Source organism: Ammodytes marinus (assembly GCF_949987685.1).
Source record: "Ammodytes marinus genome assembly, chromosome: 1".
NCBI classification, from domain to species: Eukaryota; Metazoa; Chordata; class Actinopteri; order Uranoscopiformes; family Ammodytidae; genus Ammodytes; species Ammodytes marinus.
In genome coordinates this window covers 7,214,964-7,229,171 of record NC_137230.1, presented here as the reverse complement: position 1 = coordinate 7,229,171, position 14,208 = coordinate 7,214,964, and the positions used below count along the sequence as shown (strand labels likewise).

Here is a 14,208-nt window from a genome sequence, read left to right as displayed (position 1 = left end):
TTACATTGTAGTGCTGTTAGGGTTAGAGGTCACAGGGACACGTCCGTATGATTCCCTGTCTATGACGACCACCAGGAACACAATGACTGCAGGGATACCTGAGAGACACAAGAATAAAACAGGGAATTGTTGCTTTTACTTAAAAGAGTCAGCTACTGTGAAGAAAGCTTCTTGTCAAAATCCCCTTTATTTCAAAATCTGTGAATATCTCCTTAACATCCGCTACCTGTCTGTACTGTGGGCACGCTGTAACAACAAAATCCAGTGTTAATACAGCTCTGTAAATGGGCATGTTGCCAGCTGTGGGCCCCCTTTGTATACATACCCTTTACATGCCAGTTTACAGAGCTTAGGCTGTGTATTTATACCAGATTTATATTCAACACACACAGTACAGTACAGTACAGTAGCGGATCGTGAAGAAATAGTTACCTTCAGATTTCGACAAAAAGTGATTTTGACAACGAGCAATCTCCAGAATCTCTGACTCCACCTTTCAATCACTCCAAAGTTTGTTGACTGATGCTGCAGCTTATAGGTCTCTGGTCTTGGCATCCCGTTCCTTACTCACCCCATCCTACCACGCTGAGTTTGAGCAGGTATCTCCTGATATAGATGTTGAAGACTCTGACTAAGAGAAGGTAGATGTGGAACCCCTCCAGGGCCATCCAGCTGAAAGTGGCCAGCAGGGAGTAGTGCAGAGAGAGGGCCATGTAAAGGCAAAGCCCAGTGGAGGACAGCGCTGCCACAGCCTGACTGGGGAGTAAGTGCAGGTTGAGGAGGATCAGAGCAATGGCCAGGTTGAGGTGGACCTTCATGGAGACATCTTCTCTGAGTTTTCTGACAAACACAGGAGAATTAGTTAATCATAAGTGTCAAATTAGGCCTATTCCATTGTCATATCATAGTGGCGATAACATTAGCTCCAATAAAGTTGATAAGAGGAGCTAAAACAGTGATGGGAACAAGGACCGAAGGATGTGGGAGAGTAGTATAGATTAAAGGTATAGAAGGAATAATGATAATGAAAAAGAAAGGAGTAATCCACAAGGGAAATAATGTGTTACCTGTTTGTGATGAAGAGCAGAACAGTGATGACCAGGGCAAAAAGAGAGAGACAGCAGCCAATCAGAGTGATGTAGCTCTGAACCTCCAGGTCAATAGGTGAGAGATCAGCTGTCACCTGCGCAGAAAGTTCAAAGATTACAATTTACTGTGAAACGTTGTATTTTACTCCATTACAGCCTATATTTGATAGGTGTAGTGAGTGGTGAAGCAGATACGCATTTACACCCAAATATGTTTTATCATGATCAATTGTAACACTTGATTTAGTTTGTATTAGCTTCTCTTTCAATATCTTTAGTGTGAAACACCTTATGGCAGATAACTATGTTAATCTACAAGTATAGAAACCCTTGTGAGTAATGACTATTTTCTATTTTTGATACTAATCATGTCAGTGATCCTTCAATATACCAGGATATTTATATACCAGCAATCTTTATACACTGTAGTATGTGTATTCCTACATTGTTGTATTTTACTAGGTAATTTTGACAATTTTTACTTTAAATCGCTATGTTTAGAATGGTTACTTTTTAAACATGTGTGCCATCTAGTGGCAGTTTCAATAATGCTACACAGCAATGCAGACTTTCAAGAATATACCTCTCAATGACATGTTTGTCAAAATCATGTCAGCCATAGGCTATGGACTTATGTTTTGTTCAACAACAGCATTTTACTGCTGAAATAGTAGGTGGCTCATTTCCTCAAACCATAAATGAACCCATCATCCTTCAGTTAATTCAAAATCACCAAATTTCAGATAGATATACAGATAGACATACTTGACAGGAAGGGTATGAAACAGTGTAATCTTAGAAGAAACTATAGACTAAAACTGTCATGGAATTACTCACTTTAGATTCAGTCAGTACTTGAGTAAATGTGCTTAAATACAGTCCACAACCAGTAATTGTAATACACCTTTTTTGCCAAATATGTTATATTATTGTATTTTATAATATTAATATATAGTATATATATTTTTTTATGGTTCATTACCATGAACACAACATTACACATATATTAAAAAACATAGCCCTACATGAAAACCGTTTCACATGCTCTTCTACAGGATATGAAGTCTCAACAGTGGGAGCGCTGTAGGTGTGGTATTTTTGGACCTGAGCAAAGCATTTGATACTGTTAATCATAGCGCTCTGCTCTCAAAAGTGTCCAATTTTTATTTGGCTGTGGAAACAATGAAATGGATGGAGTCCTACCTCATTGGAAGAAAACAATGCACCAGAGTTGGGGATAGGACTTCATCTTTCATTGGCTGCTCTGTTGGTGTCCCGCAGGGCTCAATTTTAGGACCTTTGTTGTTTAGCTTATATGTAAATGATCTGCCACTTGTATGTCCAGAAGTGGACGTACAAATGTATGCAGATGACACGGTCATCCTCGCACATGGAAAGAACAGATGTGAGGTGGCCGCCAAATTAACAGAAGCAATGGCCAAAATTTCTGATTGGCTCTCAAAGTCCTGCCTGACACTCAACATCAGTAAAACAGCATGCAGGTACTTTCATAATAGGAACAATGGAAATCAGCCTGATATTATTGTTAATGGAGAAAGGATCCAGACTGTTTCACATTTTAAATATTTAGGAATAACAATCGACTCGCAGCTCTCATTTAAGAAACATGTGAAGCAGGTGTGTAATAAAGTCAAATTCAATTTAAGGAATTTTAGGTACATCAGGAACCAGCTCCCTCTAGACGCAGCAACATTTTACATGCACTCCATGATCTTTTCACACATCTCATACTGTATTACAAGCTGGTCACAAACTGGAAAAACAACACTTGCTCCACTGCAAACACTTTACAAACAAACACTCAAGGTACTGGACAAAAAGCCATTACGATACTGTAACATAATTCAAAGACATAATCTCATGACTTTTGATAGTTTTGTGTTTCTTGCGGATGTATGTTTAGTTTATAAAATAATTAATGATTTGGCCGCTCCTCCATTAAAGGAGTTTGTGTCACTGCACACAGACAATAGGGTAACTAGAACGTCTAACAGAGGGGACTGTGTAGTCCAGCACAGATCCACTGAGTTTGGCAAATCCGTTTTTTCAGTTAGAGCCACCAAGTCTTGGAACTTAGTACCAAGGGACATAAGAGTGTGGAACACCTTTGCTGGTTTTAAATGTAAGATGAAGTCATGGCTGAAATTAACCCAAGTATGTACCCATCATGCATAGATTGTTTTCTTAATGTTGTGATGTCCTGTTTTCTTGGTTTCTTACCGTTGTGATGTTGTTGTTGTTGTGGTGTCCTAAATGTTGTGATTTTACTGTTCATATTGTGTTGTTGTGTTTTACTGTTGTGAAATTGTGTGTTATTGTTTTTATACTTCAGTGTTAGGTTCCCATCTTGACAGAGATGTAATACTCTGTTTCCTGCCCAGGGACTACAGATGAAAATTAGCTTATAGCTAACTATGGTACTGCTTATGTGCTGTGCATTGTCCCTGCTAAATAAACAAATAAATAAATAAATAAACAAACGTATCTCTTTGTATGATGGCTGAGCTTACCATTAGCACACCGAAGTATGTGAGGTGGTCAGAGGAGCAGGTGACTTTATCCTGACCACGTTCCCAGCTGGTTCCGCAGCCTTCATTGCTATAGTCTAGTAAGTCAAACAAACAGATCCATTACACATGTTTAATGTTTCCATCCCATTTGATTTACATCAACTCAATGTGTCTGTCACGGATGAAACCACAAAACCATAATGAATTCAAATGTCCATCTTTATAACAAAATACTATTGTTGTTATTATCCATGACAGATCGTGATGCCTAGTTACTCACTCTTTGTTGAGAAATCCAAGAACACACATCTGGGTTCTTGTGTCTCCTGTGGCACAACAATGAACCAGGTTTCTATTAGGTTTTATTGTTTGTATTACATTTGGGGCTTTTGGTGGGCCACATATACAAATATAAAATGTTACAGAAGTTATGGCTGTGGGAAATTAGTTGTGAAAAAAGGTTTATTTACATTTATGCCCGTAGTAAGGTTTATTGTGATGTTGACCGACTCCTGTAGTCCTGAAATATTCTTGCCCCGCACACTCAGGCCAACCAGTCTCCTCTCGTATAGTATATCTGATGTCTACAGTAAAACATACAGTCAACCAATTAATTTGACAGTTAATCCAAGACAATAATTGTGTAACATTTGAAATACCTTTACTGTGTTAAAAGGAAATTGTCACTCAGTGGTCCTAGAAATGAACCATGTGCCATGAACCATTTCTATACAATGTCCATTGTATAGAAATATTGTGATTCCTCTTATCAGATCCTCTTTTTACCAACCCAGCTCAAACCTTGTTCGCTTTTCTATGTGGCACACCCACTCCATTTACTAAATGGAGAGCGCTTGACTGGCAACACAATTATTATCAATGATGCTTTAGGGTGGATTTTTCCTTTAACCACAAAAGACAAAAAAAAGTGTATTCAAAGTTTAAATGTAATGGTTTAACTGCAACTATTTGGTTTATTTCTAAAAATGTAAGGAACATTCACAACTGAGTAAAATACCACACTCTAGTTTAAAACATGTCCCTGATCTATTGTTCAAAGTTGAACCAAGGGATAGCTTTACAAAGCGATTTGGACTACTTGGATCATTTGGTTTTCGTTTAAAAACAAATGGTTTCAGAGGAGATCATCTCTGTATCTCCTACAGATACAGAGATGTAGCTAGTAAATGAAACAGCATCACCAATAAAAGTAATAACAAATGGGAAACAAGACACAGGCTGAGCCATTTTAAAATATCAATATAATTTTAAAACATTTAATTACCATGATCCATGAGTGATCTTTTAACTTGTGTTTGCAATGTATATACTTATAGTCTCTGGGACGATAGTTCTTCCAATTATTTTCTACCAAATTTTACGTAACGTAAGTCTTGTCTCTGACCTCGTTTGTCTCTGGCAATGTAAGCATGGAAAACACAATTGTGGTGTCTGACCCAGCATCCAACTCTCTCGGCAGGCGAACCCTCACTTTGCTGTTGGTGACGGTCTTGTCTGTCATTGCCTATATCAGAGGGAGTGAGCCAGAGAAACATTCAATGTAAATATTTCCAACAGAATAATGAAACACTCAGTTTCAATTGTGTCTTACATCAACACAATAGCAGGGAAATAACTCCAACATTCCAACAAGCACACTTCATAATATAATGTAACCCTATGGGTAATTCACTTACTAATAGTTTAAGATTTTAATAGGAATTTCTGAATTGGAATTATTAGTCTTTTGACATAACCGTCAGTCTGCCCCAGGGCAGCTGTGGCTACTCTCGTAGTTTACCACCACCGGTATGACTGTGTGTGAACGAATTGAACCAGGAACCCTGTAAAGCGTCTTTGAGTGTCTAGGCAATAAAGCGCTATATAAAACCTATCAATTATTATTATTATTATTATAACTAGCTTTTGCAACATAGCCCAGCCATACTCAGCAACAAAAAAGTAAATTTAATTGAGGGATATTTCTTGTAAGTAGCATCGGCATACCAGTCTGACCATAACACACATGTAGGATGGATAAGATACATTCACAGCATCCAGCAGTAATTGCATTATGTAGACACTTTGTATGAACTACAATACATTTGCGAAAACATGATTTAAGGTAAATTTAACAATTTAAGATGTAGGGAATGTTGGAATGTAACCAAGGATATTATGGTCTGTGATAATTTGTATTTATTCCAATATAAAATGATGTTCAAAATTCAGAAGATTTGGTTTGATATAAAACATTAGCTAACAGATGTATTGGGGGGTGATAATAATTAATTTTAATCTGATATATTTTTTTAGAGATATATTACAGTTAACAATGAGGTATCCTTGGAGTTGGATTAATTTGTGGGCAGATTGGGGGTGCTATTTCTCCGCAAATTAATGGAGCTATTAGCGTGTGAAAATGTTTTAAGTCTATCTGGCCCTTAAAGCTGGGGTGGAGGATTTGGGGAGAAAATGGCAGTTGGGATAGAGATTCGAATTCAAATACCTCAACCGCTCCACTTGTTCTCTTTGGTCCCTCCCCTATGGTCCCTCCCTGACACGCTCTACACCAACACAGTCGTGCCAAATCAAATGGACAGTCCCAACAGCCAATAAGAACAGAGAATCGGAGCCTCGCTCTGATTGGTCAAAGTGTACAGCTCATGTTAACTTTGACCAATCAGAAATCATATACCCCAGCTTTAATATCTATGGAACATGTCATGAATCCAGAGTAGTTGCCAAGATATCACTAAAACCCAAAAAGGTCAACTTGAAGGTGTTTCTAGAGTTGCTCATCATGAGATCAGCAGTCAGTGGAAACAATAACCTCTGAATCATAAAAGTTCATAGCTAAAAATCTATGAGCATTTTCGAAATGATTTAGACTTACGCCTGCCCCACACTAGACGACTCTTTAAAGACTTTGAAAAATACTAAAGAAAACTAGCGTCCTCCCTCCTACATACTCAACATATATACATACAACATACTGTCTACTTAACGATCACTTGTGTATGCGAGGTTCATCAGACCTTTTTTCACGGAAGTATACAGAAGCAATAAAGAATTTAAAAATAAATCGTCTGTGTCGTTTGAAAAGACGCAATGCATTGTGGGACGGTTAGGTAGGAAAAGTAACCTATCGATCCATACACAAAATCTTCCCGGAAGTAAGTACTCATCCGGGCATTTCTCGCCTACACAAACTCACATACACACAGGCCCGGATTAAGAAGAAAGATTACACTAGGCATACCGCATTTTTTCGGGCCCCCTCCAAACGGATACTTCACGATTTGGTGAAAAACTACGTACATTTGAACTGCCACAAGAGTAGGCTATTATGCTCATTCATTTGTTTAAGAGTTGCGCGTTTGTAAACGGGAGTAAAGAGAAACGTAACCGAGTGTGCAAGCTCACTGCAGGAGCATTTCTGTAAGATGCGTGCAGAGTCCAGTGTGGGAGCAATTTTTCCAACTGGATGAAAAACAGTGCAGTGCAATGCTTTATTCAGCATAAAGTTAAAACGCTCGTGCAAGCCTGATCTAACACAAAAGCCTTGCACGAGCGAAGCAGCGATTCACCTGGTGAAACCTGGCGTGGAACTCTGTGGTGGGTAACGGCGAAATTCACAGTGAGACATCGCCGGTCTGAGACGCCGCACAGAAAAACTCTGGTTTGACGACTAAAATTATAACCCGGGAGCAGAGCCGGCCCAAGCCTTCATAAGGCCCTAAACCGAATTTGATTAGGGCCCCCCTCTCCAATGTTATCGTGGTCAAATGATTGACTATTGTTAAATGTCATTCACACACCCAGTTCATCCCTAGTGCCTCCAATGTCCAGTTTAGTGAAAATAGTAGCCAGCCGAGATCCTCACTCTCCTAGGGGGGTCCGGGGTATGCCCCCCCGGGAGATTTTTTTTACCTTTTTAAAGTGAAATGCATGAATTTGGTGCACTTTGAGAGGGAAATTAAGAGGCTAAATCTGAGGAATTTTGTGTGAACAAACAATTTGGAGATACTGGCTCGAATGAAGTAGAAATAAAAGCTATCGAAGAAAGACATGGATTTTCCATAAACATATTAATATAGAAAAAATATAATATATAAATAAAATAAAAAATATAATTCAGTGTCCTCTGGGATGGTGCTTTTTTTTCTTTTACGGGACATATTTCTCTTTAATATTATGAATGCATTTAAATGCAGTGAGAGGAACGAAGCAGAAGAACTCTGTTGTCCAGCTATCTTTTTTTTCCACAGATGAGGCTGAAATAGGCTATAGGCTACAGTATACACAGTGCATGGGCAACTGAGGGCAGCCCAATTTCCAATTTTTTTAAATAAACTCAATACCGAGTGATAAGTTAACCTCGGATGAACTGATTCAATTAATAGGTTATTAACTATCCAGACCAAAAAATTTTATTCCTTTTTTTGTATGATAACTTAAATTTGCATAATATGATGTTAATATCAAACACATACCGTAAAAAAAAAAAAAAAAAAAAAAAAAATGTTTCTTCTCACTGGGCCCCCTTGTGGAAATGGGCCCTAGGCACGTGCCTAGAATGCCTATGCCTAGATCCGGCCCTGCATACACAACCACAACATACTCAAATTGACTTCAAAATTAGTATGAGTAGGACGTTAGTATGGGTTTTCGAAGACATCCACCCTCTCACATCACATCAACTCACACCTGAAGGGAATTAGTCATTAGTTTGTAGTCATAGACTAGCCCTGTGTTCCGTATCACATACTCTTTCTTTTTTCTATTCTACATACTACATCTGATCATAAAAATAATCTAGTTAGAATGCAGTATGCTACAATTGGGACATACTTTTACTTATTTATTTCATCATAACATTGCGCCTTGATCTTGCCTCTTGCTTTTATATCCGTCGCATTCCCATTTGTTTTCATATGGAGGCTCCGTCTACGTATGTGACATCACTTCAGGTGCGCACTGGATTGTGGGTCAGAAGAATCGGCCTAATAGCATGCTGTTTTCAACAATAAAAATCTCGGCCGGATGTAGTAGACATACGGGTCTTTCTAACCATCCTAAATCTGGCCACAAGAATCGGGACATCCTAAATCTTTTTTTCTACCATACAAAATAGTAGATAGTATGGGGCTTTTAACGCAGGACATATTTAGCTAAGATAGAGGGTCTCGTATCGCAAGACTACAATTAGATTCCTTTTGAGATAATGATTATTTCCAATCCTGCTACCAGGGACAATAAGTAATTTCAATCAAATAAAAAGTTAATTTTAAGCAGGTAAAATGGACTGGTTGACTCTAAACTTAACTACGTAAATATAAGTATATGCCCATATCACGTAAATGTAATGCCTTATCACGTTACACATTGCGAATGCTATTGTGATTAGCCTTTTGAATAAAAAAAAGTTAATTCAATATTGTAGAGCCGAGCGGGGGTCATCCTGTGGTTATTTGCCCGGCTTTATTTGCTGATCTCGTCACCCAATAACTAACTCCTAACCCTAAATGTGACGGTAAATGGTTAAGGTTGCGCAGTTGTCAGCCTGGTTCCAGGTAAAAGTGTCATAAAAAAGTGGGTGACAGGCAGACAAAGGTCGCGACTAGTGCCGCTCCTCCTGCATAGTGTTTGGTGCTGGAGAGAGTGCACCCATTGGCTGTTGACAGTGTCTGTCAACGTCATCTACTCCCCTATTTGCATGAGCCAACCATACAGAGAGACGATAATATCAAACATGTTTGATTTTGTCGGAACGTCAAGACGGGACGAAGACTTACTGAAATAGGGTTCGATGACCACCTCACACCAAATGACTAAGATTAAGGGCGCGCGCCACAACTCCAGCAAGACTCTCTTGATTTCCGTCTGACATTGTGCATTTGTCTGCAACTGTCAAAGCACGTCAGAAGTCGTTTGGTGAGAGGTCAGCATTAGTCTCCAATTCAGATTAATTGTAGGTTACCCTTACCTCATTCTCACTAGCATAAATTTCAAGGCCTGTGAAAGGGCCTTTAGATTTGTGCAGGATGACCAACAATGAGCTGCTATTCATGTATGTAGTCTCATTCACTTCTGTTTTCTCAAGGAAGTGTTCTAGGCTGTCGATGGCCCTGGTTGAAAAGGAAACAAACATAGAAACACTTATTATTCCAATTAACAACTGTTTCTCTTAAAATGTATCATTAATTCTGGACCACAACACAGAATCTTAAATCTGACCCTGTCTCTGTTTACTCTCATGCACACATCTTGTGATGGTAATTTTATTTTTTTTAATTACTCATAAACAAACCCAAGTGCTCTCGCAATCATAAAACACATCCAAACAGTTATACAATTAAATATTAAAACATAGTATAATTATTACTCAATAGTGTCACGGAAGTTTCCACTTTGGAAGATGTTGTTCACATCTTCTATACATGTTCTGGCATCTGAAACTCCTGTTGAGTAAAATAATAATGTATTGATATTTAATATACAAATAAAATAATAAAAGGTTTATTTAAAATAAAAGTTTCTCACCTTCTTGATCCTCTTCTGGCCCTGGTTTTCGATCTTTACCGCATGCAGGTTTTTTATCCTTATTTGGCCTATGTTTTTTACCGTTATCTGGCCCTGGTTTTTTACCGTTATCTGGCCCTGGTTTTTTACCGTTATCTGGTCCTGGTTTTTTACCGTTATCTGGCCCAGGTTTTTTACCGTTATCTGGCCCTGGTTTTTTACCGTTATCTGGCCCTGGTTTTTTACCGTTATCTGGCCCAGGTTTTTTACCGTTATCTGGCCCTGGTTTTTTAAGGTTATCTGGCCCTGGTTTTTTAACGTTATCTGGCCCTGGTTTTTTAACCCCACTTGCAACTTGACTTCGACAAGGACTTTTACAGGTGATGTCATAAGATACCAAAGACAGGACCACCCAACAGGGCAACCACCACTTCATCCTGTCAAGTAAAGAGGATACATTAAAAACAAAAACCTGTCTTTACTGTGTTAACCAACACATGTCATAATATGATATGGTAAAGCATTGATCATTACATCTGATTTAAGCGTTGAAAAAAAGAATCACCACATCACATATATTGATCTTAACTGAGAACAGTATTCCTCTGCCATAACATCAAACTCAATATAAATACAACATAGTTCCATTAGATGGTTCTGACTTTAAGAGAAAAAAAAACATCGCCTACCTTTTCATGTGACTTAACCCATGTACAAATGATTTAATCTGATGATAAAACAGACTAGAGCTGTTACAGCAGGACACAAGAAGGGAATAATGGGAAGTTGAAATGCACGGAAGAGTTTAATGGGAAGTTTAAATGAACAAAACAAAACATGTAAATGACATTTTTAAATAAAAGAGGAAACAGCAACAGACACAACATTCAAAAATACCTACTGTAGCCTATCCCCTAGCTCTGTCAGATCTGAATCTACAAGTATTTGTTCACATTGAATAATTGAACAATATCAAACTCAGTATCAGAAATGGGGGGGACATTCTGTTCACACATCCAAATCCCAAATGTGATTGCATTTACTATTTTAATCTGATTCTAATAGCAATACTGCATTGGTTAAATACATTACACCTTGGTTTATGGCTGCATGTCACTACTCCCACCAGCAGAGGGGAGTAACATGTAAAAAAAAACTAAGGAAATAGGGTGTTGAGGTAAAAGGCAAGGATTTGATCCTCCAACTTGTAAATGTTTAGTTTGTTTTCCCTTTAAGTATAAGAAAGAAAGGTTAATAGAACACCTATAGAAATCAGAGATTGCAATTGTATCACAGTACGCTAAATCAACACATTTGCTTTCCATATGAAATCCTGAATCTGTATTGAAAGTTAAGGTATATCTGTATGGTATATCTAGTAAATCTGCTGTCCACAGTCTGTTTGAAACCCCAACATATTCAACATCAAATCAACAAACGATAAATTATAAAATAAGCATACAATTAAATTGCTTAAAATATAGACAACTTTTTAAATATTCGAAGATAACGTAATATTGAATATTGACCACATAGGAGGTCCATAGCTGTCAACTGAATTAAATGAGAAGTAATTGTAATTGTAAAAACCTGAATTTAAGCCACCTGTTTATTTCTTAGAGACCAAAATGTGTTTATGGACCCACCTGTAGCTTCTGATGTTGTGCATGCATTCCACGGCTGTTTTGTGTGTGTGTGTTCCACATTATGCTTTATCAATCAGCAAGTTTACTGGCTGGGCATACAGCTGGCCGTTCTGCCTTTCTGAAGCCAGCATGACATTTTTGACATGGTTCTTAACTCATTAAAGGCCTACTTCACCGGTTTGAATATGAAGGTGTATTGAATTCTGAGATCCTATGTAGTATAAATGTGCAAAAAAAATTAAAATCAGTTCATCCTAGCCTGAGAAAAGGCAGAACGAGTGTTTTTTTAACCCTATATTAATCTTACTGTGACATCACAGTAAGATAAATATAGGGTTAAAAAAAAAACCTTACTTTGTAAATATTACTGTGATTTCTCCTACTGTGACATCACAGTAATATTTACAAAGTAATTTTTTTTTTAACCCTATATTTATCTTACTGTGATGTCACAGTAAGATTAATATAGGGTTAAAAAAACACTCTTTCTGCCTTTTCTCAGGCTAGGATGAACCGATTTTTTATTTTTTTTTGCACATTTATACTACATAGGATCTCAGAATTCAATACACCTTCATATTCCCACCGGTGAAGTAGGCCTTTAAGCACCACAGTAATGTTGTTGACTGATTGTTGTCCCTGATTGCGTTCCCTTTTTCAGAACCCTTCACTATAAATATATAACTTTTCATTACTTTGACAAAAGGTGCATTCATTTATCACATTTTAATATTGTTATAATTTGTTTATTCATACAAGGGCATGCTAACTTTCAGTTTTAAAATCTGTTTAAATGTTCAAAACATAACAAACACAAAATCAGTAAAGTAGCCTTCAAGTTGCTACTACAACACCTACATAAAAAAAAATATATATGTGTACCACTACTTTTGACTGTAACGGAATATTTTATATGCAGACAAACATGTTGAAATGCTACTGGTTGTTAGTTTTTTTGTGTTATTACTAGTGACAACACTTTTGTGTTAATTGGAGGCAAACGTCAGTGTAACTAAGAGAAACAATGACATATATTTCCTAAAAATATCTCTGTTAGTGGGGGATTTCCCTGTGTTTGGTTAATGCAAAGACAGGTGAGATCACTGGAGTGTGGACAGGGGGTTGAATGATATTAGCCTTGGGGGTTTGAACCTACCTGTGACATACCATCAGACTGCTCACCTGGATAAAAAAAAGGCTGATAAAGCTGACTGACTCACACAGAGCAGGTGTTGATCATCATTATGACTAACTGGAAAAACCTGGGTGATAAAACACACTCTCTATTATGTAATATTAAGGAGAAGTGCTTTATCAGCAACCCTTGCGTGTGTTGTAGAGACAATTGCATCTCCCTTAAAATGAAAGCCACGGCCAGAAAGGTCAGTGGACATACTACCTTAAAACACCATGCAACAGTGGGGAACTGCACACAAGTATTCCCTGGTCCATCTCTTGTCCGAGTCCTCAATGAATGAGTAATGCAAAAATATGAATTACAGACATGCATGTGGATTCATTAGTAACTGTTGGAAGAATAACTATGCATTTTCTAGTCCTGAACCAACCACCATTAACATACCCATTCTGCAAGTAGCTACTTCCTTTTACCTTATGTCGGATCCATTGATAGGGTTGTGATAATGGCCGTGTCTATCCACAGTCTCTTTTACAAAGAGAGGAAGCAAACGACAAGGCCTCAGGAACTAGGACCATTCTCTGCTGTCCTATCAATCCGTCTGAAGTGATGAAGGGTGCTTCCTTCTCACTTGGGCTCATGTTGACTACCACTCACAAAAGAGGGGCAGCTTATTTCTAAAAAGGACTTCAAAGTGAGATTTATATACATATGCAATCTATGGTGTAGTTGCTTATTGTTGCTTACACATATAAAAAAGAAAATACTAGACATACCATGTAACCACTGTGTGTGTGTGCCTGTGTATCTAAATTAAACTTAGTAACAACATATCCATGTTTTTGAATGAATGCTGAGTTTATAGTATGTTTATGACACATGATGGTAATTTTGAAGCCCATATCTTATCATTTCAATCTTAGATGTGTGCATTGTGTGTTTGTTTGTGTGTGTGTGTGTGTGTGTGTGAGAGAGAGAGAGAGAGAGAGAGAGAGAGAGAGAGAGAGAGAGAGAGAGAGAGAGAGAGAGAGAGAGAGATAGAGAGAGAGAGAGTGCTGTGGTGGAGCGATACAAAACAGAGGGGGGCTCACTCTGTGCTCCCTCCCACCTTCCACCTCTGTATGTCCGGTTGATAATAGTCTTGTAGTGGTCAGCTCTATCAAGTCAGCCACAGAAAGACAAGACAGTGCCGGAAGTACGATGCCTTCAAAATAAATGTCAACGTATGGGAGGAAAAATATTTAAAAATCTAAAATATGAAAATATATATATTAAAAAGT

General features: G+C 37.9%; 1 protein-coding gene across 1 annotated transcript; it reads right to left on the bottom strand.

Moving 5' to 3' along the window:
• LOC307264879 (adhesion G-protein coupled receptor G5-like) lies at positions 1-10,580 on the bottom strand (the record flags this gene model as incomplete). Its single annotated transcript, XM_080046416.1, has 9 exons — positions 1-98; positions 572-840; positions 1,068-1,183; positions 3,620-3,714; positions 4,098-4,203; positions 5,025-5,144; positions 9,609-9,750; positions 10,008-10,083; positions 10,166-10,580. The coding sequence occupies 9 exons, from the start codon at positions 10,578-10,580 to the stop codon at positions 1-3; spliced, it is 1,437 nt and encodes a 478-aa protein (XP_079902542.1).
• Positions 10,581-14,208: the final 3,628 nt, after the last annotated feature.